At 42.2% G+C, this 27,830-nt stretch overlaps 1 protein-coding gene across 1 annotated transcript; it reads right to left on the bottom strand.

Annotated features, from left to right (window-relative positions):
* Positions 1 to 460: 460 nt before the first annotated feature.
* On the bottom strand, positions 461 to 12,725 carry klhl41a (kelch-like family member 41a). The gene is made up of 6 exons (XM_038789448.1): positions 11,072 to 12,725; positions 10,602 to 10,759; positions 9,281 to 9,388; positions 9,006 to 9,191; positions 2,167 to 2,313; positions 461 to 708 (listed from the first exon to the last, which is right to left on the bottom strand). Exons 1-6 carry the CDS (start codon positions 12,191 to 12,193, stop codon positions 597 to 599), a joined length of 1,833 nt encoding a protein of 610 aa, XP_038645376.1. The 5' UTR covers positions 12,194 to 12,725; the 3' UTR covers positions 461 to 596.
* Positions 12,726 to 27,830: the final 15,105 nt, after the last annotated feature.

Genomic DNA, 27,830 nt, shown 5'->3' with positions numbered 1-27,830 from the left:
CTCGCATGCAATTTAAGAAAACCCTGTAAATTAAGTGTTTGTAAGAGTAAAATACTAAAGGGTAGTTAGAACATTTTAGAATCATTAAAATTGTGCTGCAAGTATTTTAGAATTCATTGAGACGGAAATTCATTTTGTAAATGAAAACTAGAGAGGGAATATAATTTTAAAGAAGGCTTGTGAAATTCACAAATCTTATTTTAAACAAAGTTCAGGCCGAAATTGAATGTTAAATGTAGAGAGAATGGATTGAATCTAATTTTAAATTAACTTTCATAATTGCCTAAATATATGCATTTGTTGTATTACATTGCAACTAATCTTTGTTGTGGTACTTTGCAAATAATCTTGCACTCTAGTATGTGTTTTCAACCTCTACAGCCATGCACATGTTCTGCACTCCTTCAGTGTATCACTACCTGACATCTTCCTGAGATCATTGATCGCATATGGCATGGTGCAACATTAACTCATTTAATTATCGTAATGGTTTTATACAGAGTTTAATTATATGAAGTAGTAATTCCAGTTGGTACCATACACCAATTATGTTTGTCTTTAATATAGCAGCAATATTAATAACTCTGTGGAGCTATTTATAACTTGGTAAGCCTAAACATGTTGAGGCGCACAGCAAGACATGTGGCTCCTGCAGCATAGTTAATTTCCTTCACCATGCCACACCATTCCTTCGTGTCATCTTCATATCTAAATAAAAAGTACAACTTGCATTTTAGAGCATTCAAAGGCTTAGGTTTTGCATAACAATTCATGTCAAATTTAGAAAAGTATTCAAAGTGTGTACAGCATCTATAGATATGCTTCATTTTTGCTGTCTTTTTAAACCTTTGTTTTTTATAGTACAGGATTACATGTCATACATAACCTGAACACTTAATTGGGATCTAAGGAATTTTGATATAACTGACAAAAATAGATTTTAAATTTCAAAAGCATTGAAAAGCAACTTTTTAATCAAATTTGACATTAGAGTTTTGGTAGGAAGATTTTTTTAAACTTGGGCAAGATTCACAAATAAAAACAAAATGCTAAAAAGAGTCAGGTCAGGATGGCTTCAACTATTCAAGAGAGGGGAAAAACGTGTGAAAGTTACTCTGGGCCTCTAAAATTGAAATCTATAAATAGAAAAAATAATATAAATTTGGATTTAGAGTACAAATACAAAAATGAAATGAAGTTGCATTAAGCATTGGGTAAACCATTGTTCAACAATGATGTATCGTTTTGGATACATCATTACCAGGGCTGGTTTAGCATAGTGGACTAAACAGCTGGCTTGTAATACAGAACAAGGCTAGCAGTGCGGGTTCAATTCCGGACTCCCTGAACAGGCACCGGAATGTGGCAACTAGGGGCTTTTCACAGTAACTGCATTGAAGCCTACTTGTGGCAATAAGCGATTATTATTATTGGGCTACCAGGCAGCACGGTAGTACAGTGGTTAGCACAGTTGCTTCACAGCTCCAGGGTCCTAGGTTCAATTCCCAGCTTAGGTCACAGTCGTGCGGAGTCTGCACGTTCTCCCCCTGTCTGCATGGGTTTCCTACGGGTGCTCCGGTTTCCTCCCACAGTCCAAAGATGTGTAGGCTAGGTGGATTGGCTATGCTAAATTGCCTTTAGTCTCCAAGAAGATTAGGTGAGGTTACTAATGGGGATTGGTTGGAAGTGTGGGTTTAAGTGGGGTGCTCTTTCCGAGGGCCAGTGCAGACTCGATGGGCCAAATGGCCTCCCGCACTGTAAATTCTATGATACCCTATTACAGAGAGAGTATCAAAATCATTGAGAATGTCCAGTACATTCACCAAGATATGATGCTAGAGATAGGAATCTAAGAGGAATTATTGGTTAGTTCTACTGGAGAAGGCCAAAGAAATCTCAAAATTTAAAAAGATACAATGTGATCGCTTTATCAGCTAGAAATCAGAGAAATAATGTTTTTTTCTGCGGGGAAAAGTTGGAGATTTTCAAACTTATTCCTGGACAATCTTTCCCAATTATTTTCCATTAATCTTAAAACAATTCTATTTAGAGCACTTGGCTACAGTTGAACACATCTGCTCCTTCGCAGCTAAACAATGCAAGTATGTTCCAAACTACCTATGCTTAAAGAAATGTAAGGCCAGTAGGCCTTTAATAAAGACTTACTTCCACACGTCAGTGAATTCTGACGGAGTAAATTCTTTATTTTCCAACTGAATCATGGCAAAACCTCCAATAGCATAAAGTGATCCATCTATACTGATGATGTTTATAGAACTTCTCTCTTGTGGGAATTCAGGCATAATTTCCCATCTGTGATAGTCAAACAATAGAATAATATAACAATAGTAAATGTACAAATGGATATGCTCACTTTCTACAATCTCTTGTGTGACTTTTTAGCTTGTCTGTTCCGAAGACATCTTTCATTTAGAGACATAATTTGTGAAGAGTTTTATTTGTTGTATTTATGATTTCCCTCAAACTGATGTAGCTTGGGTGGCAAGGTTAATTAGTAGTCAGATGTCACTAGAGGGCTTTTTAAATGCAACAATTTTTTTTAACTTCATTAGAAATTTTGGTACATGTGCAAAGTATTTTTACCCATGTAGGTTTCTGAAATCATTCATACACTTGTATGTTTCTCTTGAGCTTTTGCCTGAGGTGGAAGCAAATTAACAATACGAACTACAATTTTAATTTGTATAGTACTGTCAAACAAAATTTGACATAAGGCCACATGAGTAGCTATTACAATAGGTGACCAAAAGCTTGGTCAAAGAGGTAGATTTTAAGAAGAGTGAAAGGCAGACCGATTTAGGGAGGAATTTCGTAACTTAGTGCTTGGGAGCTCGTGGCAAAGCAGTCAATGGGGCAGGGAGAGAATTAAAAGTGGGAATGTGTAAGAACTCAGAATTGAAGGATCATGGGGGATTGTGGAGGATAATAGAATTGGAGGAGGTTCAGGAGTGGGAGGAATGAGCTGAGGGAGGAATCATGTATGAGAATTGGGTGCCAATATAGATCTGTGAGGATGGGTGATTGATCTGGCTTTGGTGCAGGTTAGGGTAAGGACAGCAGAGTTTTGGATGAATTCAAGCATGAAGGATGGATGGTGGAAGCCCCTGGGGAAGTTGAATTATGATCAAGTCGAGAGATAACAAAAGCATTGGTGAGGTTTTTAGTAGCAGAAGAGCTGAGGCAAGGGTAAAGACTAGCAATGTTAGAGTGAAACTAGGTGGCCTTTGTGATTGGTGGATGTGATTGGAACTTCATCTCCAGGTCAAATGGGACGGTATGGCACTGCCCAGTTTAGCCACAAACAGTGATAAAAGAGAGGGATGAAGTTGGTGGCTAGGGAACAGAGTTTGTAACAAGATTCAAATACAATGGCTTCAGTCTTTGCACTAATTGGAGGAAATGTCATGGTGGATAAGCAGCTTGGCAAAGCACAGTGGAGGGATGGAAAGAAATGGTGGGGTGACTGTGTAGTTTGCACTTTCTCCCCATGTCTGTATGGGAATCCTCCCACAGTCCAAATATGTGCAGATTAGGTGGTGTTGAGGGGGTGAGCTTAGGTAGGGCGCTCTTTCAGAGCGCTGACGCAGATTAATGGGTCGAATGACGACCTCCTGCACTGTAGGGATTCTATGTTGCTGCTGATGGTCCACAATGCCTCATGGTTGCCTAGTTTTGAACTACTAGATCTGTTCTGATCCATTTGGCATGATTGTAATGTCACAGGACAAATTGGAGTATGGTCTCTGAAGGAAGATAGGACTTTGTTGTGGCAAGGACAATGCAGTGATCACTCTTACCAATCCTGGGACAGGTAGATTGGTGGGGATGAGTTCAAATAGGTTTTTCCTCTATCGCAGCACCTGCAATAAGCTTGGCTTCCCAGATTTGATCTTCAGGACTCTATCAACTTACATCTCACATTCATCATAAATTCTGTCCAAATGGAGGATATAATTGGTGACTTTGACAAGGGCTGGCAGGGAGGAATCTTGATTGAAGATTGAATTGTGGAGCTGTGAGAAAGATGGGCATGAATTTGGGGGCTGACAACACATTCGGGCTTTGCAGTAAAAGAGAAGTGGTGGTAGTGTTCAAGATCACCAGGATGAAGGGTATTTTTTCAGGTGATTATGACAGATTGGGGGGAGGGCCACTACTCAAGGTAAAGGAACTAATAATATCAGCTGACATGGGTGGAGGAGGCAGGGGCAAAGATTGAAAGAATATGGTCTGTAGTGGTAAAAAGAAGCCAGGGATCATTTGGCCCTGAAATAGTTTGCAGTTTTGATGAAGGAAACCAGGACTAGCGCTTTATATAATCCAGCCAAATATGGCAATGAATATCTAAACCAGTTCTCTGCTGTAAATGTTCCAGTTTGTATCCCTTGAGTTTAAGGGAACCAAGATAAGGGCTGCACCTGAGGCAACAATCAGGGTACGATCTGTGTATGTACTGGTGTTAGTGCAGACAAGGACATCAAAGTGGAGGTGAGTGTGTGAATGAGCAGATCAGCAGATGCAGAAATGCCTTGGTGAATGAAGGGCAAAGTACCTACCCTGCTGAGAGTACAATGGGGTAAATCAGACATTTATTTAAATTACCAGAAAATCATGGGCATGTTGTGATTTTCTTGTCTCTGCCTGTTGTGGGACAGGTACCACAGGTAAGGACTTGGAAAATCTACTCTTTCGTAACCTTAAGACTATTAGGCAGGGCAAGGAAAGGAAGTGTTCAACTCCTGCTTGACATTGAATTAAATACTAATATCACTGTAATAAAGCTGCTCAATATCTGGAATAGCTTTTATTATTAATTTTAAATTGAGCATTTCTCCTTTCTGCCTTTTTATCTCTTTTTAAAGCACACAATGCTATTAGCAAGGGTGTCCCAAAATGCTGACCCAATTCGAGGAGCAGCAGCAACATAGTTGTAGGTGTATGGCTTGGAGGGGTACTTGAGGAGCTTCATGCATCTGCTGACTTTGTCCTTCAAGATGGTTGGGGTCACAGTTTTGGAAGGTACTGTCATAGAAGTTGTTGTAGTGCATCTTGTAAATGATAGATACTTCCTCCATTACCAATGCCCAGTGGTAGAAACTGATATTTAAGGTGGTGTATGGGGTGCTGATCAAGAAAGCTGCTTTGGCTTTGATGTGGTTGTGTTTCTCCAGTTATTGGAGCTGCTCTCATCCAGGTGTGTAAAGAATATTCCATTACACTCCTGATTTGAGCCTTGGTGGACAGTCACAGTGGTTAACATTGTTGCTTCACAGTGCCACGGACCCAGGTTCAATTGTAGGTCACTGCCTGTGCAGAGTCTGAATATTCTCCCTGTGTTTGCGTGGGTTTTCTCCATGTGCTCCGGTTTCCTCACACAGTCCAAAGATGTGCGGGTTAGGTGGATTGGTCATGCTAAATTGCCCCGTAGTGTCGATAGATTAGGTGGGGTTCCTGGATTACGGGGATAGGGTGGAGGTGTGGGGGATAGGGTGGAGGTGTGGGCATGCAAGATGGCGCCAGAGCGAGGCGACTCTCTGCAAGCTCTCCCCAACAGATCCACTTTTAACTTAACTTATACTCATTCTACATTGTATATCTTGTGTTGCCCTATTGCTCACCAGGCTAAATCGCTGGCTTTTAAAGCAGACCAAGCAGGCCAGCAGCACGGTTCGATTCCCGTACCAGCCTCCCCGGACAGGCGCCGAATGTGGCGACTAGGGGCTTTTCACAGTAACTTCACTGAAGCCTACTCGTGACAATAAGCGATTTTCATTTTCATAAGACCATAAGACCATAAGACATAGGAGTGGAAGTAAGGCCATTCGGCCCATCGAGTCCACTCCACCATTCAATCATGGTTGATTTCAACTCCATTTACCCGCGCTCTCCCCATAGCCCTTAATTCCTCGAGAAATCAAGAATTTATCAATTTCTGTCTTAAAGACACTCAATGTCCCGGCCTCCACCGCCCTCTGTGGCAATGAATTCCACAGACCTACCACTCTCTGGCTGAAGAAATTTCTCCTCATCTCTGTTCTAAAGTGACTCCCTTTTATTCTAAGGCTGTGCCCCCGCGTCCTAGTCTCCCCTGCTAATGGAAACAACTTCCCTACGTCCATCCTATCCAAGCCATTCATTATCTTGTACGTTTCTATTAGATCTCCCCTCAACCTCCTAAACTCCAATGAATATAATCCCACGATCCTCAGACGTTCATCGTATGTTAGGCCTACCATTCCTGGGATCATCCGTGTGAATCTCCGCTGGACCCGCTCCAGTGCCAGTATGTCCTTCCTGAGGTATGGGGCCCAAAATTGCTCACAGTATTCTAAATGGGGCCTAACTAGTGCTTTATAAAGCCTCAGAAGTACATCCCTGCTTTTATATTCCAAGCCTCTTGAGATAAATGACAACATTACATTTGCTTTCTTAATTACGGACTCAACCTGCAAGTTTACCTTTCGAGAATCCTGGACTAGGACTCCCAAGTCCCTTTGCACTTTAGCATTATGAATTTTGTCACCGTTTAGAAAATAGTCCATGCCTCTATTTTTTTTTCCAAAGTGCAAGACCTCGCACTTGCCCACGTTGAATTTCATCAGCCACTTCTTGGACCATTCTCCTAAACTGTCTAAATCTTTCTGCAGCCTCCCCACCTCCTCAATACTACCTGCCCCTCCACCTATCTTTGTATCATCGGCAAACTTGGCCAGAATGCCCCCAGTCCCGTCATCTAGATCGTTAATATATAAAGAGAACAGCTGTGGCCCCAACACTGAACCCTGCGGGACACCACTTGTCACCGGTTGCCATTCCGAAAAAGAACCTTTTATCCCAACTCTCTGCCTTCTGTCTGACAGCCAATCGTCAATCCATGTTAGTACCTTGCCTCGAATACCATGGGCCCTTATTTTACTCAGCAGTCTCCCGTGAGGCACCTTGTCAAAGGCCTTTTGGAAGTCAAGATAGATAACATCCATTGGCTCTCCTTGGTCTAACCTATTTGTTATCTCTTCAAAGAACTCTAACAGGTTTGTCAGGCACGACCTCCCCTTACTAAATCCATGCTGACTTGTCCTAATCCGACCCTGCACTTCCAAGAATTTAGAAATCTCATCCTTAACGATGGATTCTAGAATTTTGCCAACAACCGAGGTTAGGCTAATTGGCCTATAATTTTCCATCTTTTTTCTTGTTCCCTTCTTGAACAGGGGGGTTACAAAAGCGATTTTCCAATCCTCTGGGACTTTCCCTGATTCCAGTGACTTTTGAAAGATCATAACTAACGCCTCCACTATTTCTTCAGCTATCTCCTTTAGAACTCTAGGATGTAGCCCATCTGGGCCCGGAGATTTATCCATTTTCAGACCTTTTAGTTTCTCTAGCACCTTCTCCTTTGTGATGGCAACCATATTCAACTCTGCCCCCTGACTTTCCTGAATTGTTGGGATATTACTCATGTCTTCTACTGTGAAGACTGACGCAAAGTACTTATTAAGTTCCTCAGCTATTTCCTTGTCTCCCATCACTAGATTACCAGCGTCATTTTGGAGCGGCCCAATGTCTACTTTTGCCTCCCGTTTGTTTTTAATGTATTTAAAGAAACTTTTACTATCATTCCTAATGTTACTGGCTAGCCTACCTTCATATTTGATCCTCTCCTTCCTTATTTCTCTCTTTGTTATCCTCTGTTTGTTTTTGTAGCCTTCCCAATCTTCTGACTTCCCACTACTCTTTGCCACATTATAGGCTCTCTCTTTTGCCTTGATGCATTCCCTGACTTCCTTTGTCAGCCATGGCTGCCTAATCCTCCCTCTGATAACCTTTCTTTTCTTTGGGATGAACCTCTGCACTGTGTCCTCAATTACTCCCAGAAACTCCTGCCATTGCTGTTCTACTGTCTTTCCCACTAGGCTCTGCTTCCAGTCGATTTTCGTCAGTTCCTCCCATGTATTTTCTTGTCTTTTCTTGAATTTTGTTTAATTTCCTTTTCTTCCATGTACTGAATGATCTGTTGAGCTGCTTGCAGAAAAATACTTTTCACTGTACCTCGGTACACGTGACAATAAACCAATCCAATCTAGGTAGGGTGCTCTTTCAGGGGCTGGTGTAGACTCGATGGCCAAATGGCCTCCTTCAGCACTGTAAATTCTATGAGGCAGGAGAGGTTTTACTTGCTTGGAAATTCATGTATTTGATGTGCTCTTGACATCAACAATATTAATATGTCTGGTCCAGTCAATGGACCTAGTCAATGGTAACCCCTGGATGTTAATGGTAGATGATTCGGTGATGGCAATGAAGTTAAAAGTCAAGGAAGGACTATTAGATTTTCTCTTGTTGAAAATAGTCGTTACCTGGCTGCACTGATGTGGCATAAATGTTACTTGCCACTTATCAGCCCAAGCATATTTTTAACATGAATTCTCATCCAAGATTATACTGTACAGTTCTGATGGTTTCTTGTGATATTACATGGCAGGATTAAGAATTCCTCTGTTCCTCTGTTTATTAGCCCTAGTATTTCACCCCCATTCTCCTTGACCCCAAAATATGGAATCACTTCCTTAGTACTATTTCAGAACCCTGGTCTTTAACCCCAGAGCTTGCCTGCTTCATTGATATTGTTGATATCTTACTACCATTGAATAAAAAAGGTATTTTGAAATAAAGTTTACAGTATAATTAACTATCTTCAGAAAGATCCTAAATCCCTCTATTGCAACATCCAATCGTTTGTTGAAAGATTATAGAATTTTTCCCCTTCATTACTCTTGTGGAAATAAATGAATGTATCGATCACCCTCTGTGTGAAGAAACATTTTGGACATCTATCTTTTATCAGTTTAAATCTTTACTTCCCCACCCTTCTCTCAATTTAAATTAGGATTCCAGATTCCAATCCCTGAACAATTTTACATGCCACAAGATCCCATCTCAGGTTGAAAAGGCCAAGTTCTATAACTCTTTTTGGTTTCACTCACTTATTATTCATGATGTCATATGCTTCAGATGCAGCTGTCAGACCTTCATCAATGACTCCTCCAACAACCCAGATTTTGCTTTGATGCACAGCAACTCCAAACATAGCACGTGCTGTCTTCATAGCTGCCAGCTCCCTCCACTCAGATTTTTTAGGATTGTAGACAAACAATTTGTTGACACACTTACTGTGGATAAATTAAAAATAAGCTTGAAATGATCAATTATGCCAGTTTGGAATTAATCCTTAAAATGTGGGAAATTTACATAATATTACCTGTCATCAGTTTTCCCACCAATAACATAGATTAATCCATTATGCGAAACCACAGAGTGGCCGTAAATCTTAAGTGGGAACGCTTTGGATTCATTCCATTTTAAGTTGCTGCCAAAAAAAGTTACATTTGCATCACCATTAAATTCTTCTTATACCCTACAGCAATCAAGGTAATATTTATCAGATTTTAAAATTGCAATATTAGTTCTTGAATGTTGCTTAAAAGAGACACGTCACCGAAGTTTTTCATATTGCATTCAGCAGTAAGAATGCAAATTTGAAACCATCCAACAATTTCTACTGCAAGAGAAAAAAGTGCTGAATGGTTGCTAAGTTTTGTTTTCTTTTATAAATTTAGAGTACCCAATTCTTTTTAAGGGACAGTTTAGTGTGGCCAATTCATCTACCTGGCACATCTTTTTGGGTTGTAGGGGTGAGACCCACGCAGACATGGGGAGAATGTGCAAACTTCACTCGGACAGTGACCCGGGGTCAGGATCGAACTCTGAGGCAGCAGTGGTAACCACTGCACCACCGTGCTGCCTGTGATTGGTTGCTAAGTTGACTGATTGGCTGAGGCATTACCATAAAGAAAGTAAAGAGGAACCATAAGCTCCCCAACTGCAAGGCTTGAACATATTCCTTTTATTTAATGTGAACCACATTAGGAGCTTGGCTTAAATTGGCTTTATGCATAGCTATCAGAGCAGGCAGTTGTTCCTCTCCGGCACATATATCCTTCCTTAGGTAAGGAGATTGAAACTGAATGCACAGTAGTAGTGTGCAACAGCTTGTTTAACCTGTTCAATATTTTGAGATGCTCTGTCAGGCCAGGTTGATAGGAGGTAGACGGGAGAGGTCAAAGCTCTTGGCCCCAACAGCATAGATGGTATTGGGTAGAAAGAGTTGTATCTGAAGAAGTAACTTTCCCTTGCGGAGCTGCACCTTGTGAATACCACATAATATAAAGTTACTAAATTTAAATAATGCAGGCAATTCCCCAAACTGACCCAACCCATCCGATTGTGGGCCCAACTATTGAAATATGCTAATCAAGGCTAGAATAATCCTATTCTGGGTGGACTCACATTCTTAATGACAGTATTATTTTATATAGGTACATCTTACTCAATGTGATTTATTCTGGTAATATAAAATTATAACAAAGATATGACAACCAACAGTACACAACTTTTCAAGATTAAAAAAGGCCACGATTGGCTACAACGGGGTTGTAGCAGCATTTTGTTATATTGAATTAATGTTCTGCATTTATTCAAATATAATATTTCGTTTAAAAGAAAACCAATTCTGACTTTACTTTATGTCATAGCAAAATACTGAATCCAACGATTGCTCATTTGGAAGATCCATGCCACCAATCACGTAAAGGAATTTATCGGTTTCTCCCATCCCGAAGAGGCATCTGGCAGAAGGCAGCGGTGGCAAGCCGTCCCATTCACCAGCGACGCTGTTAAACTAAAGCGTCAGACAAGTTAGTTTAATTTGTTACCTATTTCTGTACAGATTTAATTTATTTACACGTATCCAGAAACCCGATTCAGAAATTTGTGAGACAGAACATTCATTTCAGTAAGTTACCACATTTTGCTCCAGGTCTTTCAGACACCAATTTCCACAGAGCAAAATAAAGGGGGGGGGGGGGGGGGGGGAGAGCCCATTAAAACAGTTTATCCCTTTTTAATGAAAACGCTTATTTTTGTGGTAGCATTAGATGGAATGCTTGAAATGAATTAACATTTACAAAAAACCTTGTAGATTTATGCATACCTGGTAGAAATAGCAGTGAGAAGGATGTTCTTTAACTTCTTCATCCACATATAATCCACCAACCACATAAATTGCGTTTCCCTTAGTAACGAAGCTAACATGGTTTCTGGGAATCTGATCAGCCATTGCAGCCAGAAAGCACTGATTTAGGTTTGGATCATAAGCCACCGCCGCGGTATTATTAATGAGCATGATCATCTCCTTGACGAACATGCCATGCCTGGGAATGTCATTCAGGAAGCCTGGGAGCAAATCTTCATCACCTACGTCCCCGTTGACCACATCTTTACCGCCTTCTCCCTGCTTTGCGTCTCCTCCTTTGGCGGGCTTGGGGAGTTTCCCGGCAAAAGCATCCTTCACGGTTTGAACCTTCTTCATCAGATCTGGGCTCGCCTTAACAATGTCATTTTTTTCGACGTGGTCTTTGACATATTTCTCAGCCATCAGACGAAAACGGATGCAGTCGAAGATTTCTCCAAAACTTGCGAGCCTATTCTCTTTATCTTTCCGGACCCATCCCACGACCGCTTCGAACACAGCCTCTTCCTTCTCCACGTCTAAAGAGTCACTGGCAATGATACCGATCAGCTCGTGCGCGGCAAGTTGCAGGAAGTCTTCACCTTTACAGATGTGTTCAAAGCGAGCGGACGCGTACTCGCGGGCAGCAAACACAAGCCGGGGGCAATCGAGCAGCAGGCCGAGCCTGAATATGGCCAGGCAGTTGGTGGTAGATAACTTCTCCTGAAGGTAGGTGACACACAATGTGAAAACGGAGGGGATCTGGAAGCGGCTGGACGCAGCAAAAATATCCTGCACGTTCTCATCGCTCAGCTCAATCTCCGAGGAGTACAGGTAATTGAGCACGAGCTCCACCACGTTTTCATCAACATCTTCCAGAACCACCTCACCTTTCTTCTCCTCACTTTCCTCGGAAAAGAAATACTCTCGAAAGTAAGGGCTGCAGGCAGCCAGGACCAGGCGGTGACAAGCGAAGGACCTATTGCCCACCTTCAGGGAACAATCAACGAATTTGTTCTCGTCCAGTAATTTTTTCAGCCCATCCTGAAGTAGGGTGGTTTGGTAAAGCCGAGGTTCTTCCACTCTACCTTCAGCCGGGTCCATGGTCAGGGAACTTTGGAAGCGAGCAGGTGGCGTCTGCCTCACTCGGGTCTGGCTGGAAAAAGGCAGATCGCAGTGGCTTGCTGCACTTGATGAGCTTGTAATTTAACTCTCCAATCTAAATATAGAGAGAGACCCTGCACGCTGGAATTCACATTAACCTATGTGGAAAATCGAGCTCACTTTGGCAGCTGTTGGCAGACGGAAAGGGACAACTGTGATTGGCATAAGAGTAAAACAAGACAGGCGGGCAATCACTATGGGGAACGATGACTGGGGGAATTAAATTTAGTTATTTTTATCATATTGAGACAGCGTCATAGCCAGTGTATTACACAGCGATGGAGATCACACGTTGCTGAATAAACCCTTCCACTAACTTCTAGTAGGAACTGACACCCATACAGCTGCCACTAGTTAATCACAAATGCTCTTTGGGCGCTGATTTATGGCTTTTGGAATTCTGAGAATGGGTTTTTAACATTTGCAAATATTAAGATATGACAACATTAATAGTTAGTACAATGGAATGTAAACTGCTCAGATTTCTCATACGGTGTTCACTGTAAATTTAGTCTTCAGGTAACTGGAGTTAACAAACATGCTTTTCAAATGTTAATCTTTCAGTATTTATAAATCTGACTAAAGCAAGATGTTTATGGATTGATATCATCAACGCTAAGCGAAATAAAAATATCAAATATTTCAATGTACAAATAAAACTAAGCTACCGAACACTTGTTGAAAAGCGAATCGAGCAACAGACGATGTGAACACATTTGCAATTTATTATTTGCCTACATCAGGAATAGGGCACCGTTTTTGTCCAGGATAGAATTAGTTGACATTTCTCAAATATAAATGCGAAAGTCGAATGACAAATCTACATGAAACGCGAAACAAAATCGTTTGCCAACAACCTACTGTGGGACTGAGAATTCAGCCAGGGGATATTCTAAACTTTTATAACTCCCCCCTAAAATACATATTGCTTTATATTTCTGTTCTGAAATTGTGCTTGTGATTACCCTGTTTTCATCCTCAAGTAACTTGCTGGAGTCTTCTAGAAGCAAGGTCAACTGCTTGAACAGCTGAAAGTGGTGATCATCTCGGCTCATGTCCATTTTTAGGTTTAAAATTTGATCAACTTTACTCATTCGTAAACTTAACATTTATCTCACCACTTTGATAAAATCGACTCATTTCCCAGAACACCACATATTTTAGCACCTTTAAAATTTGGAAAGTGTACAATGCAACGTTTTTGAATGTAAATATTTTATTAAAATAGTATAGTTAGAAGACCATGCTGTTAATTTCACGAAATCAAAATGAGCCATCTTTTTTAGTGCTATCAGCGAAGTAATTTTAAAGTGAAGAACGTCTTGTTTGGACCTTTATTGGTCTGCATACTGCACTAGACTTCAAAGATTCAACTATTCCCAAATCTTCCTGGGCTGAGAGCAGACTGAACAGCCTATATTCAGACTATTCGGTTGAGAAACTACCTCGTTCCTTTCCCATCAGTGCTTCAGTCTAGTTGTGTCTTTTCACTTTACTCCTTTCCCAGCTCAGCCTGATGTATCAGTTCTGCTTACAGAAAAAACAAAGTAAAATAAAACTGGATCGTTGGCTGTTGCTTCCCCCTCTGACCTTCCAGATTCCTTAATTGCCGATATGCTTTTCAGTCAAGTTGTTTGCAGCCCATCCAAAGTCTTTGTCAGCCTAGAATTATAGAATCCCTACAGTGCAGAAGGAGGCTATTCGGCCCTTCAGGTCTGTACCAGCCCTCCAAAGGAGCACCCCACCCAGGCCCACGGCTCCTCCCTATCCCCATAACCCCATCAAAGCTTTCTTTTTTGGACACTAAGGGGCAATTTAGCATGGTCAATCTACCTAACCTGCATATCTTTGGACTGTGGGAGGAAACCAGAGCACCTGGAGGAAACCCATGCAGACAAAGTGCAAACTCCACACAGTCACTCAGGGCTGGAATTGAATCCAGGTCTCTGGCGCTGTGAGGCAGCAGTGCTAAAAAGGGGTTGGTTTAGCACAGGGCTAAAGAGCTGGCTTTTAAAGCAGACCAAGGCAGGCCAGCAGCATGGTTTAATTCCCGTACCAGCCTCCCTGAGCAGGCGCCGGAATGTGATGACTAGGGGCTTTTCACGGTAACTTCATTTGAAGCCTACTTGTGACAATAAGCGATTTTCATTTCATTTTCATTTCATTACTACTGTGCCACGTGCCTGCTTGCTGATCCACACAGGAACATAGAACATCACAGCGCAGTACAGACCCCTCGGCCCACGATGTTGCACCGTCCTGTGATACCCTTCTAAAGTCCCTCTACACTATTCCCTTATCGTCCATATGCCTATCCAATGACCATTTGAATGCGTTTAGTGTTGGCGAGTCCACTACTGTTGCAGGCAGGGCATTCCACGCCCTTACTCCTCTCTGAGTAAAGAACCTACCTCTGACATCTGTCCTATATCTATCTCCCCTCAATTTAAAGCTATGTCCCCTCGTGCTGGACATCACCATCCGAGGAAAAGGATCTCAATGTCCACCCTATCTAATCCTCTGATCATCTTGTATGCCTCAATTAAGTCCCCTCTTAACCTTCTTCTCTCTAACGAAAACAGCCTCAAGTCCTTCAGCCTTTCCTCATATGATCTTCCCTCCATACCAGGCAACATTCTTGTAAACCTCCTCTGTACCCTTTCCAATGCTTCCACATCCTTCCTATAATGTGGCGACCAGAACTGCACACAATACTCCAAATGCGGCCGCACCAGAGTTTTGTACAACTGCAACATGACCTCATGGCTCCGAAACTCAATTCCTCTACCAATAAAAACTAACACACCGTACGCCTTCTTAACAACCCTCTCAACCTGGGTGGCAACTTTCAGGGATCTATGGACATGGACACCGAGATCTCTCTGCTCGTCAACACTACCAAGAATCTTACCATTAGCCCAGTACTCTGCCTTCCTGTTATTCCTTCCAAAATGAATCACCTCACACTTTTCTGCATTAAACTCCATTTGCCACCTGTCAGCCCAGCTCTGCAGCTTATCTATGTCCCTCTGTAACTTGTAACATCCTTCTGCACTGTCCACAACTCCACCGACTTTAGTGTCATCTGCAAATTTACTTACCCATCCTTCTATGCCCTCCTCCAGGTCATTTATAAAAATGACAAACAGCAACGGCCCCAAAACAGATCCTTGTGGCACACCACTAGTAACTGGACACCAGTCAGAGCATTTCCCATCAACCACCACTCTTTGTCTTCTATCAGCTAGCCAATTTCTGATCCAAACTGCTAAATCACCCTGAATCCCATGCCTCTGTATTTTCTGCAATAGCCTACCGTGGGGAACCTTATCAAACGCTTTACTGAAATCCATATACTCCACATCAACTGCTTTACCCTCATCCACCTGTTTGGTCACCTTCTCGAAGAACTCAATGAGGTTTGTGAGGCACAACCTACCCTTCACAAAACCATGTTGACCATCTCTAATCAAATTATTCCTTTCCAGATGATTATACATCCTATCTCTTATAAACCTTTCCAAGACTTTTCCCACAACAGAAGTAAGGCTCACTGGTCTATAGTTACCGGGGTTATCTCTACCCTCCTTCTTGTACAAGGGGACATTTGCTATCCTCCAGTCCTCTGGCACTATTTCTGTAGACAAAGATGACTTAAAGATCAAAGCCAAAGGCTCAGCAATCTCCTCCCTAGCTTCCCAGAGAATCCTAGGATAAATCCCATCCGGCCAAGGGGACTTATCTATTTTCACACTTTCCAGAATCGCTAACACCTCCTCCTTATGAACCTCAAGCCTTTCTAGTCTAGTAGCCTGTATCTCAGTATTCTCCTCGACAACTTTGTCTTTTTCCTGTGTGAATACTGACGAAAAATACTCATTTAGCACCTCTCCTATCTCCTCGGACTCTACGCACAACTTCCCACTACTGTCCTTGACTGGCCCTACTCTTACCTTAGTCATTCTTTTATTCCTGACATACCTATAGAAAGCTTTAGGGTTATCCTTGATCCTACCTGCCAAAGACTTCTCATGTCCTCGCTTGGCTCTTCTTAGCTCTCTCTTTAGAGCCTTCCTAGCTAACTTGTAACTCTCAAGCGACCCAACTGAACCATCACGTCTCATCTTCACATAAGCCTCCTTCTTCCTCTTGACAAGTGTTTCAACTGCTTTAGTAACACATGGTTCCCTCACTCGACCACTTCCTCCCTGTCTAACAGGTACATACTTATCAAGGACACGCAGTAGCTGTTCCTTGAACATGCTCCACATTTCCATTGTGTCCATCCCCTGCAGTTTTCCTCTCCAGGCGATGCATCCTAAGTCTTGCCTCACAGGGCTAATCGCTGGCTTTGAAAGCAGACCAAGGCAAGCCAGCAGCACGGTTCGATTCCCGTAACAGCCTCCCCGAACAGGCGCCGGAATGTGGCGACTAGGGGCTTTTCACAGTAACTTCATTTGAAGCCTACTCGTGACAATAAGTGATTTTCATTTCATTTCATTTCATCGCATCATAATTGCCTTTCCCCCAGCAATAACTCTTGCCCTGCGGTTTATACCTATCCCTTTCCATCGCTAAAGTAAACGTAATCGAATTGTGGTCACTATCACCAAAATGCTCACCTACTTCCAAATCTAACACCTGTCCTGGTTCATTACCCAGTACCAAATCCAATACGGCCTCGCCTCTTGTTGGCCTGTCTACATACTGCATCAGGAAACCCTCCTGCACACATTGGACAAAAACGGATCCATCTAAAGTACTCGAACTATGGTGTTTCCAGCCAATATTTGGAAAGTTAAAGTCCCCCATAACAACTTCCCTGTTATTTTTGCTCCTATCCAGAATCATCTTTGCAATCCTTTCCTTTACATCTCTGGAACTTTTCGGAGGCCTATAGAAAAGCCCTAACAGGATGACCTCTACTTTCCTGTTTCTTAACTCAGCCCATACTACCTCAGTATTCGAGTCCTCATCAAATGTCCTCTCAGCCACCGTAATACTGTCCTTGACTAACAATGCCACCCCTCCCCCTCTCTTACCACCTTCCCTGAACTTACAGAAATATCTAAACCCCGGCACCTGCAACAACCATTCCTCGCCCTGCTCTATCCATGTCTCCGAAATGGCCACAACATCGAAGTCCCAGGTACTAACCCATGCCGCAAGCTCACCCACCTTATTCCGGATGCTCCTGGCATTGAAGTAGACGCACTTTAGACCACCTTCCTTCCTGCCGGTACACTCCTGCAACTTTGAAACCTTACTCATGACCTCACTACTCTCAGCTTCTTGTGTACTGGAGCTACAATTCAGGTTCCCAATCCACTGCTGAACTAGTTTAAACCCTCCCGAAGAGCATTAGCAAACCTCCCCCCAAGGATATTAGTACCCCTCTGGTCCAGGTGTAGACCATCCCGTTTGTAGAGGTCCCACCTACCCCAGAATGAGCCCCAATTGTCCAGGAATCTGAAACCCTCCCTCCTGCACCATCCCTGCAGCCACGTGTTCAACTGCTCGCTCCCTATTCCTTCACTCGCTAGCACGTGGTATGGGTAACAACCCAGAGATAATAACTCTGTTTGTTCTAGCTCTAAGTTTCCACCCTAGCTCCCTGAATTCCTGCCTTACATCCCTATCCCTTTTCCTACCTATGTCATTGGTACCTATGTGGACCATGACTTGGGGCTGCTCCCCCTCCCCCTTAAGGATCCCGAAAACACGATCTGAGACATCGCGGACCCTGGCACCTGGGAGGCAACACACCAACCACGTGTCTCTCTCATTCCCACAGAATCTCCTATCTATCCCCCTAACTATGGAGTCTCCAATGACTAATGTTCTACTCCTTTCCCCCCTTCCCTTCTGAGCAACAGGGACAGGCTCTGTGCCAGAGACCTGTACCCCATGGCTGACCCCTGGTAAGTCCCCCCCCCCAACAGTATCCAAAGCGGTATACCTGTTACTAAGGGGAACGACCACAGGGGATCCCTGTACTGACTGCTTACCCCCAGCCCCTCTCACTGTCACCCATCTATCTTTATTCTTTGGCGTAACTACCTCCCTGAAGCTTCTATCTATGACTCCCTCTGCCTCCCGAATGATCCGAAGTTCATCCAGCTCCAGCTCCAGTTCCCTAACACGGTTTTTGAAGAGCTGGAGTTGGGTGCACTACCCACAGATGAAATCAGCTGGGACACTGACGGCGTCCCACACCTCAAACATTCTGCAGGAGGAGCATTGTACTGCCTTCCCTGACATCACCTGTAGATTAAAAAAAACAAGAAAAAGAAAGGAAGAGCTTACCTGATATTCCCCTATATTCCCTAACTCCTTCAGTCATCCAATTCTCAACCCTCTTGTTCAAATTCACACCGAGAGCCTATATTTATATGTTCTCAAATTAAAGACACTAAAGCTCACCCCCAGGTACAGAAAACCCAGTTTAGCAAATTTCAAAAAGACTCAGGACGCAATTCAATGGAACAATTTCTAAGTGTGGCCGCGAGCTTCCTGGTACTCGGCCCAGCGAGGATGGCAACGCAATTCAATGTTAATAAGTCCGCTTAACAAGGCCTCGCAGGCGTCTTGGTGCAAAGGAAGGCTCACCAGCTGATTCACAGGGACATGTTTACCAGACTCCCCCCTACTTTGCTTTTTCTAACTTTTTTTCACTCTATAGTAATTAGTTCCTACTGTACTACAGGGGAAGAAATGAGCTGTTTGGTGAGTATTAGGTAAGTAGGGTTAAGATCCATTCTATTCCTAAGGCTTAAAATAACTGGTACTAAGTATAATAAAATATATAAAAAAGGAAAATAATTAATTGAATAAAATAATTAAGTCCTTCATTAAAACACATTAAGGATGTCAGGACAGGTGATGTGTCACAGCTGTAACATGTGGGCATTCCTGGATGCCATTGCGGTCCAAGGCCAGCTTGAAGTGTTTGTGGTTTGAGGAGCTTTGGATCAGAGTTGGATTGAGCTGGAGACCAAGCTACCGATACTGTGATGCATCAGGGACAGGGTAAGTTATTTTTTTGAAAAACATTTTATTGGAGGCATTTTCAAATATATACATAACAAAAAAGAAAAACACAATAAACAACAATCCAAACACTCCCCCCAACAATCTCTCCCCCCCCCCCCACTCTACCTGCTGCCTCCCCAGCACTTGCCCCCTTTTTTGACTTTTAAACCAATCCAAACAGAAAAAAAGAAACCTCCCTCCCCCCCACTGACAACTCAGTACTCCTTAAAGAAGTCAATGAACAGCTTCCACTTCAAATGCGGACCCCTATTGTACATTTCTGATGGCAAACTTGATTTACAGGAAAGGGACAGGGTAAGTTACCTGGACATTTGTACTCGGAAACAGTCACACCCCTTAGGATAGGGTCCTCTGATTTGGTGTGAGTAAGGCAAATAAGGGAACCCAGATGATAGGAGTGTAGCCTTTGCAATTGTCTGAGAGGTTTGAGGTTCTTTCAGCAGTTTGGATGAGTGGGAGCTGCAGGATGTATGAGCTGACTAGCCATGGCATTGTGGTACTGGAAGCCATTCAAATGGGGGGAACAGAAAGGAATGTAATGGTAGTAGGGGACAGTATACTGAGGTGGATTGACACTGTTCTCTGCAGCAAAGAGCAGGAGTCCAGAAGGCTGTGTTGCCTGCTGGGTATCAGGGTTCTAAACATCTGCTGAGGACTGGAATGGAACTTGGGAGTGGATCTAATTGTTGTGCTCAATGTAGGTACAAACAACCTCTTTCTGTTCCCTGTCTTTATCCCTGCCTGGGACTTTCTCCTGGGACCTCTCCTGCCAGTATCCTACTCCCTGGGACATCTTCTCTGGAATGGTGCTCTGGTTCAGGTCACCTGACTACATGCCACTTCCCTTCATCCTTTCCATTTGCGCAGATGCACAGTGCCGCTTCCCAGTCTCAAGAACATGAACACCATTACCTGTATATTGTAAAAGTAAAAATGGGAAAATACGTCATTTGAAACATGGAAGTCTGGCAAAACCTGACCTAAGGGTACATGAGAAAATGTAGGAAAAATGTAGGGTTAACAGCAGCTGCAAAAGTAGGTTTTGAAATGTAGATAGCCTTTATCAAACAGGCATTAAGAAACCAGCTTGTGACTATTCAAGCTGCAAAACTGATGCATGTCTTTTAAGTCACAGCAGATTGAACGTTTAGTTATATGGAAAAAAGCAATATTTTGCACCTTCTTTGAAGTTAATTATTTTAGTAAGCAGCTAAAAAAGAATTGCTAGGATCTTCAGTTGAATTGGGTGACAAATGTTTAGGTGTGAAATCCTGCTTACACCAGGTGAATATGGAAAGCTGGAGACGTGTCCACGAGAACACACATTCACCCCAAATCGGAGTCAGAGTTCTGACAAGCTAAGGGGACTATCTGGTAATACAGTAACTTTAGAAGTGACAGAAACCAGATGTAACACCCCTCTAGGATCAAAGCACTTTTGAACATCACAAGGGAAACAATGTAATCAGAGTTCGATGAGCTGAAGTCATGCTCAATATGAAAACATAGTTGTGTTAGAAATAATTCAGATTAAAGGTACCTTGAACAATCAAGAGTAAAATAAAGTTACTTTACGGTAAAGTCATATAAACTTAATAACTGCGAGAAGGAGAATATAAACCCTAAAAAAAGGGGACAACCAGCAGAGTCAGCTCTCATAGCTCGGTCACGGGAAGGATAGAACACAGAAACCGAGCAGAACAGTGAATCCATCTGAGGAAGACCAAAAGCTAAAGAAAGGATTGTCAAGGTAGACATGAAGGTCTTTTCAACCAACCAGGAGAACCCAGAAGCAAGATCTTTTTACTTTTCTGTAAAGACAGTGATTGCATCTTTTAAAAGAAAAAATATAATAACAAAATAACTTAAAGTTTTAACCTGAAACAGTAGTTATTACAAAGAAAACTTTACTTACTTAGCAACGAGGGACCCAGGATCAATGCTACTAAGTGGTAAGTAGATGAAATCTCCCATGAAGATATGGGGTATACCGGGGGATAACTTGAAAATGTAGATTGACCTGAATAGCACCCACCTAAGTCTGCATAGGAGTCAGGGAGTGAGAATCCCTGTTCACCATTTAGAATGTCTTATTGACCTTTTTTGGTACAGGGGGAATTCTAAGAATAGTAGTGAGTTTTTTACTTCATGGCGCCCAACGTGGGGCCTAGAATATTAGACGTTTCTAGGTAAAGTGAGACTAGAATATTAGAAGTTTCTAGTTAAGCAGAGTGGAGGCTAGTTCCTAAACAATGGTTAGAATATTAGAAGTTTCTAACCGCCATAAAGGCTAGAATATTAGAAGTTTCTAGTCTATGTGTGAGCCAAACTTTACCTGCCGAGTTTAGTTTGGAAAGTCATGTGTGATTGACTTTTGTCAGGATATTCTGCGGATTGGGGAACATAAAACTCAGGTTGGGTGTGAAAATCAGTAGATTAGAAGATACTGACCCTGAGAAAAAGACTGCAAGACATCTTGGTGACATCACTAAAAATCTTGCATCCATTACTGGTAAAAGGAGGCCAAAACATAAATCATCCTTAGAGTCAGGCAGATTGTGAGGGAAAGCCTAGAGAAATAGGGATGCCTTGAAACCTTTAGAGACCAATAACCAATCGACTCTTAACTAAAACAGAAAGATAGTGCCTCAGTACCCTTGGACAGGGCCCAGAAAGGGTACTTATCCTTAATTTCATAGTCAACATGAAAGGGCCAACCAGGAGCAGAAGTTAGAAATCCAAAAAATGGCAATTAGGATAAACCTCTTGCGTCCAAGAGAGATGAAGCAATGGAACAAGGGTGGAAGAAATTAACAGGGGCAAAAAACCCCTGGATAGGAAAGACTTATCAGAAAGGAGGGGTCTCCATTTTTGTTAGAGTATCTAAAACCCTATAGAATAGAGATTCAAGATCTCAGTGGATAAATGAGTGTGTGTTTAATAAGGATTTGTGAAGCCCTACAGAATAGAGACCCAAGATCTCGGTGGATGAATGAGTGTATGTATGTTTAATAAGGACTTGTGAATTTCCTTTGGTGTTTGTAGTTTTTTAAATGTTGTATTTTGCAAAACCCAGTTTCACATCAATTAGAAGTTATCAATGGCAGGAAGAAATGTGATCAGTGTTATAAGGTAGTAAATCAGTATTGTCAGAACTAAATTGGTCTTAGCATAAACAGATAAAAAAGTTAACTCCAGAGCAGTCAGAACTGCTTGCAGGAAATTACTTTGAAACTAATGTGTTGAAATTGACATGGCACAGCTCCACCAGGGTCCCAGTGCCCCATGACTCACAAGAAAGTCACTAGCAGGAAAAATTATGTTTAGAATGTCAAATACATGGTAGAAGGAGCTTTAGGGAATAAAGATATTAGACCAGAAGTTAGATTAGGAGAATTACTTGCAGTATCAGGAAATGAGAATCTGATGGCAGGGAAAGATTTAATAAAAATAGATGCAGGAAAAATTAAGATATTAAAACCAATTGATAACCGAGGGGAAGTTTGGGTGAAGCTACCAACTAAAACTGCAGGAAAAGCAATCAGTGAAGCTGTAAAATGTAAAGACAAGATTGTTCAAAATCTGGGTAAACATACAGTTAAATTGGTGGGAAAATAATGAATTAAAACTCTTTTGCAGCATTGATAGGACAGATGATAAAGTTAAAATGTCATGTTTAGAACTTACCTTTCATAAAGATCCGGTCATAATAAAAAATAAAAGAAATTGAAGTAAATGCAGTGGCAATACCCAAAATGTATCGCGGTACATTTTCGACCAGATTGGATCACTGAGCGAGCAAAAGAGGAGGAGTTTGAGATTCTGCGAATCTCACTCAGGGGTGCAATGACAGAAGGAGGAGGCTTAACAGGTCTTAATTGTATGATGTACATAAATGATAAGGAAAACAAACCAGTTAAAAAAAGAAAAAGGAAAGAAATGATGGCAAAAGAAATCCGGAAGTCCTGGAGAGGGCACTTCTGGAGTATCCAAACAAAAATAGAAAATACAAATTAAAGAATAGGGCCCTCTCCACCCCTGACCTGTTCATTTGATTTTTCAGATGGAAAAGATAATACAGACATACTTGTTCGGACAAAGAAAGAGGACTACACTCCAGAGAAAAAGAAGGATCAAGTTTGAAGAAGGAAGGGAAAAAGCTAAGACTAGGAGTAGGCTAGATGGGTTAAAATGTTATATTATGTGATACAAGTGACCTTTGCCTAGGTTTCTCAATGTGTGATTCTTCTTACTCTTCTCCTCTGTTAATGGAAACATGCCTTCAGTGGGTCCTTTATGTTTGCGATGGACACCAGTCTGATTGGCAACCAACTTCTAAATGATTTTCCGCATTCATTTCTTCCATAACATATAAATTTATTTCATTGTTTTGATCAACACCAGATGAATAAACACATACCGAGGGTTCTTTCCTCTCTTTACTCAAATCATTTTCTACTTTATCCATGAGATGTTCCATATTCTTCCCATTGACATTACATAGAACATAGAACATAGAACAGTACAGCACAGAACAGGCCCTTCGGCCCTCAATGTTGTGCCGAGCCATGATCACCCTACTCAAACTCACGTATCCACCCTATACCCGTAACCCAACAACCCCCCCTTAACCTTACTTTTATTAGGACACTACGGGCAATTTTAGCATGGCCAATCCACCTAACCCGCACATCTTTGGACTGTGGGAGGAAACCGGAGCACCCGGAGGAAACCCACGCACACAGGGGGAGAACGTGCAGACTCCACACAGACAGTGACCCAGCCGGGAATCGAACCTGGGACCCTGGAGCTGTGAAGCATTTATGCTAACCACCATGCTACCCTGCTGCCCCAAATATTACAATAATGGAACTTTTATTTCTACTTCTTTTATCCAAGTATTTGTTTACTCTCTCTTTTTCCAAGTTTGCCAGTCTTTTCATTCAGATCAGCAACTCCTCTGGTGATTTCACTTGTCTTTGCTTCGGAATCATTTGTGGAACTTTTAAACAAGGTTAATAACTTCATATAGGCATTCAATTCATTTTTCAGAATTTTTCTTCAATGATCACGGACTCCTTTTTAGACTTCTACAATTCACTTGTTAGATCCCCAATCTGTTTCTTAAAATCTTCCTTATCTGATATTAAATTCTAGATTTGCTGTTCAATAGGTTGCCTAGAAACAATTCCCACTGTAACAATTCAGTTTACTAAGTCACTTACTAAATTGACTTTATACAAAGGAACATGTTTTTAAATTCCATGACTAGCTCCTATTAATGTATTTTCTTTCATCAACTATCTGGAACACAAACTGTATTGGCCACCATCAATGATTGATCTGCCCCAGTATCACTCGAATCTTAATTTTTTTAACTTGTTTTGTTGGAGGAATAAGGGAACACTTCTCCCTTTGAGACAAAACATGTAGAACTTCCAGAAGCCTGACTCTATTTAGCAGTAGCCAAGGAAGAATCTGAACTGCCCTGAGCCATATCCCCCTTTCTAGTGGGTTCTGAAAGAACATGTTACACCTATACCGTTGCTTTGGCTTCAAAACCAATTTTCTGAGGATTCCTTAAGCATTCCTGTGACTGCCACCTGTTTACCATTCAGCACCCAACAATGAGGAAACCCATGCAGGCACGGAAGAACATGCAGATTCCGCACAGACAGTAACTCAAGCCGGGAATAGAACCTGAGACCCTGGCGCAGTGAAGCAACAGTGCTAACCCCTGTGCTCCCATGCCGCCCGTGTGCGCACATCCATAGCTGTATCTAACAGGATACTTTGTAACATTAAGATTCAAACATCTTTTGGCCACTTCATCATTAAAGATATCTTTTCGAATGAGATGAAATAATAATAATCTTTTATTGTCACAAGTATGAAGTTACTGTGAACAGCCCCCTAGTCGCCACATTCCCACCTGTTCGGGTAAGCTGGTACAGGAATTGAACTTGCGCTGCTGGCCTTGTTCTGCATTACAAACTAGCTGTGTAGCCCACTGAGCTAAACCAGCTTATCAGATACTTTTCAACTCCATGCTCTGTAAACTTAGGCAGTAAACAGAGATTTTTAGTTAAATCAAAATCCTTCGTAGGATCAGAATCATCCTAATTTTTGCCTTCTTATGTTAGGAAAACAAAGGTAGTTTTCAGGGATTTATCTTTGTATTGATAAACATTAGAAATAAGGTGTAGTTTTAAGTCTGTTTAATGTTTCTGTGCCTGGAAGTGTAAAACCTGTATTTAGATTCATGCTTGTCAAAGGTGTTTGTATATGTTGGCATTGGTTAAGTTCCAATTGGGTTTATATTGTGCTTAAAGACTGTGACATGAAGAATGAATTATAGCAGCAGGGGTATTCCTTAGCAACTGTAGACCACCTTCCTTTGTTCTTTGGTTTAACTAGAAGCTAGAGCAGTTGGAGACAGCATCTCGGGGAGTGAACATTTCTCAACTCTGCCAGAAAATTGAACTGGACAGTAGCTGCAAACAGGCAGTTTTCCGAAAGTACAAGTTGCAGACCAGATAACTAGGGAATTGAGACAGAAAGAGTGACTGAGAAGTCTGGGGTTAAGTGACTGAGACCAAAGTATTGTTCAGAAGTTAAAGGAGAGTAAATAAAGTGTTCTGAGTTAAAGAGAGAATTGCAGTAACTCGATTTAACGTGGGACAGGAGACTTCCGAGGTACAAAGAACAAAGAAAATTACAGCACAGGAACAGGCCCTTCGGCCCTCCCAGCCTGCGCCGATCCAGATCCTCTATCTAAAACTGCCTCTTATTTTCCAAGGTCTACTTCCCTCTGTTGCCGCCCGTTCATATACCTGTCTAGATGCCTCTTAAATGATGCTATCGTGCCCACCTCTACCACCTCCGCTGGTAAAGTGTTCCAGGCACCCATCACCCTCTGCGTAAAAAAACTTTCCACGCACATCTCCCTTAAACTTTCCCCCTCTCACCTTGGAATCGTGACCCGTTGTAACTGACACCCCCACTCTTGGAAAAAGCTTGTTGCTATCCACCCTGTCCATACCTCTCATAGTTTTGTATACCTCAATCAGGTCCCCCCTCAACCTCCGTCTTTCCAACGAAAACAATCCTAATCTACTCAACCTTTCTTCATAGCTAGCACCCTCCATACCAGGCAACATCCTGGTGAATTTCCTCTGCACCCTCTCAAAGCATCCACATCCTTCTGGTAATGTGGCGACCAGAACTGCACGCAGTATTCCAAATGTGGCCTAACCAACGTCCTATACAACTGTAACATGACCTGCCTACTCTTGTACTCAATACCCCGTCCGATGAAGGCAAGCATGCTGTATGCCTTCTTGACCACTCTATCAACCTGCGTTGCCACCTTCAGGGTACAATGGACCTGAATTCCCAGATCTCTCTGTACATCAATTTTCCCCAGGACCCTTCCATTGACCATATAGTCCGCTCTTGAATTTGATCTTCCAAAATGCATCACCTCGCATTTGCCTGGATTGAACTCCATCTGCCATTTCTCTGCCCAACTCTCCAATCTATCTATATTTTGTTGTATTCTCTGACAGTCCTCCTCGCTATCTGCAACTCCACCAATCTTAGTATCATCTGCAAACTTGCTAATAAGACCACCTATACCTTCCGCCAGGTCATTTATGTAGATCACAAACAACAGATCTGTTCCACAGATCCCTGTGGAACACCACTAGTCACCCTTCTCCATTTTGAGACACTCCCTTCCACCACTACTCTCTGTCTCCTGTTGCCCAGCCAGCTCTTTATCCATCTAGCTAGTACACCCTGAACCCCATACGACGTCACTTTTTCCATCAACCTGCTATGGGAAACTTTATCAAACGCCTTACTGAAGTCCATGTATATGATATCGACAGCCCTGCCCTCATCAATTAACTTTGTCACTTCCTCAAAGAATTCTATTAGGTTTGTAAGACATGACCTTCTCTGCACAAAACCATGCTGCCTATCACTGATAAGTCTATTTTCTTCCAGATGTGAATAGATCCTATCCCTCAGTATCTTCTCCAACAGTTTGCCTACCACTGACGTCAAGCTCACAGGTCTGTAATTCCCTGGATTTTCCCTGCTACCCTTCTTAAACAAAGGGACAACATTAGCAATTCTCCAGTCCTCCAGGACCTCACCCGTGCTCAAGGATGCTGCAAAGATATCTGTAAAGGCCCCAGCTATTTCGACCCTCGCTTCCCTCAGTAACCTGGGATAGATCCCATCCGGTCCTGGGGACTTGTCCACCTTAATGTCTTTTAGAATACCCAAAACTTCCCCTTTCCGTATGACAACTTGACCTAGAGTATTTAAACATCCATCCCTAGCCTCAATATCCGTCTTGTCCCTCTCCTTTGTGAATACCGATGCAAAGTACTCATTAAGAATCTCACCCATTTCCTCTGAGTCCACGCATAAATTCCCTCTCTTGTCTTTGAGTGGGCCAATCCTTTCCCTAGTTACCCTCTTGCTCCTTACATACGAATAAAAGGCTTTGGGA

Source organism: Scyliorhinus canicula, chromosome 2 (genome assembly GCF_902713615.1).
Source record: "Scyliorhinus canicula chromosome 2, sScyCan1.1, whole genome shotgun sequence".
NCBI lineage: Eukaryota > Metazoa > Chordata > Chondrichthyes > Carcharhiniformes > Scyliorhinidae > Scyliorhinus > Scyliorhinus canicula.
The sequence above is the reverse complement of the archived record's forward strand: the minus strand, read 5'-3'. Positions and strand labels throughout refer to the sequence as shown.

Bases quoted from the DNA above. Each gene is read 5' to 3' on its own strand.
- klhl41a (XM_038789448.1), bottom strand. From the start codon at position 12,193: ATGGACCCGGCTGAAGGTAGAGTGGAAGAACCTCGGCTTTACCAAACC. The intron at 10,760-11,071 runs GTATGCATAAAT...CTGACGCTTTAG, and splicing joins CTCACTGCTATTTCTACCAG to TTTAACAGCGTCGCTGGTGA. The intron at 9,389-10,601 runs GTAAAGTCAGAA...TTTTTTTGGCAG, and splicing joins GTATTTTGCTATGACATAAA to CAACTTAAAATGGAATGAAT.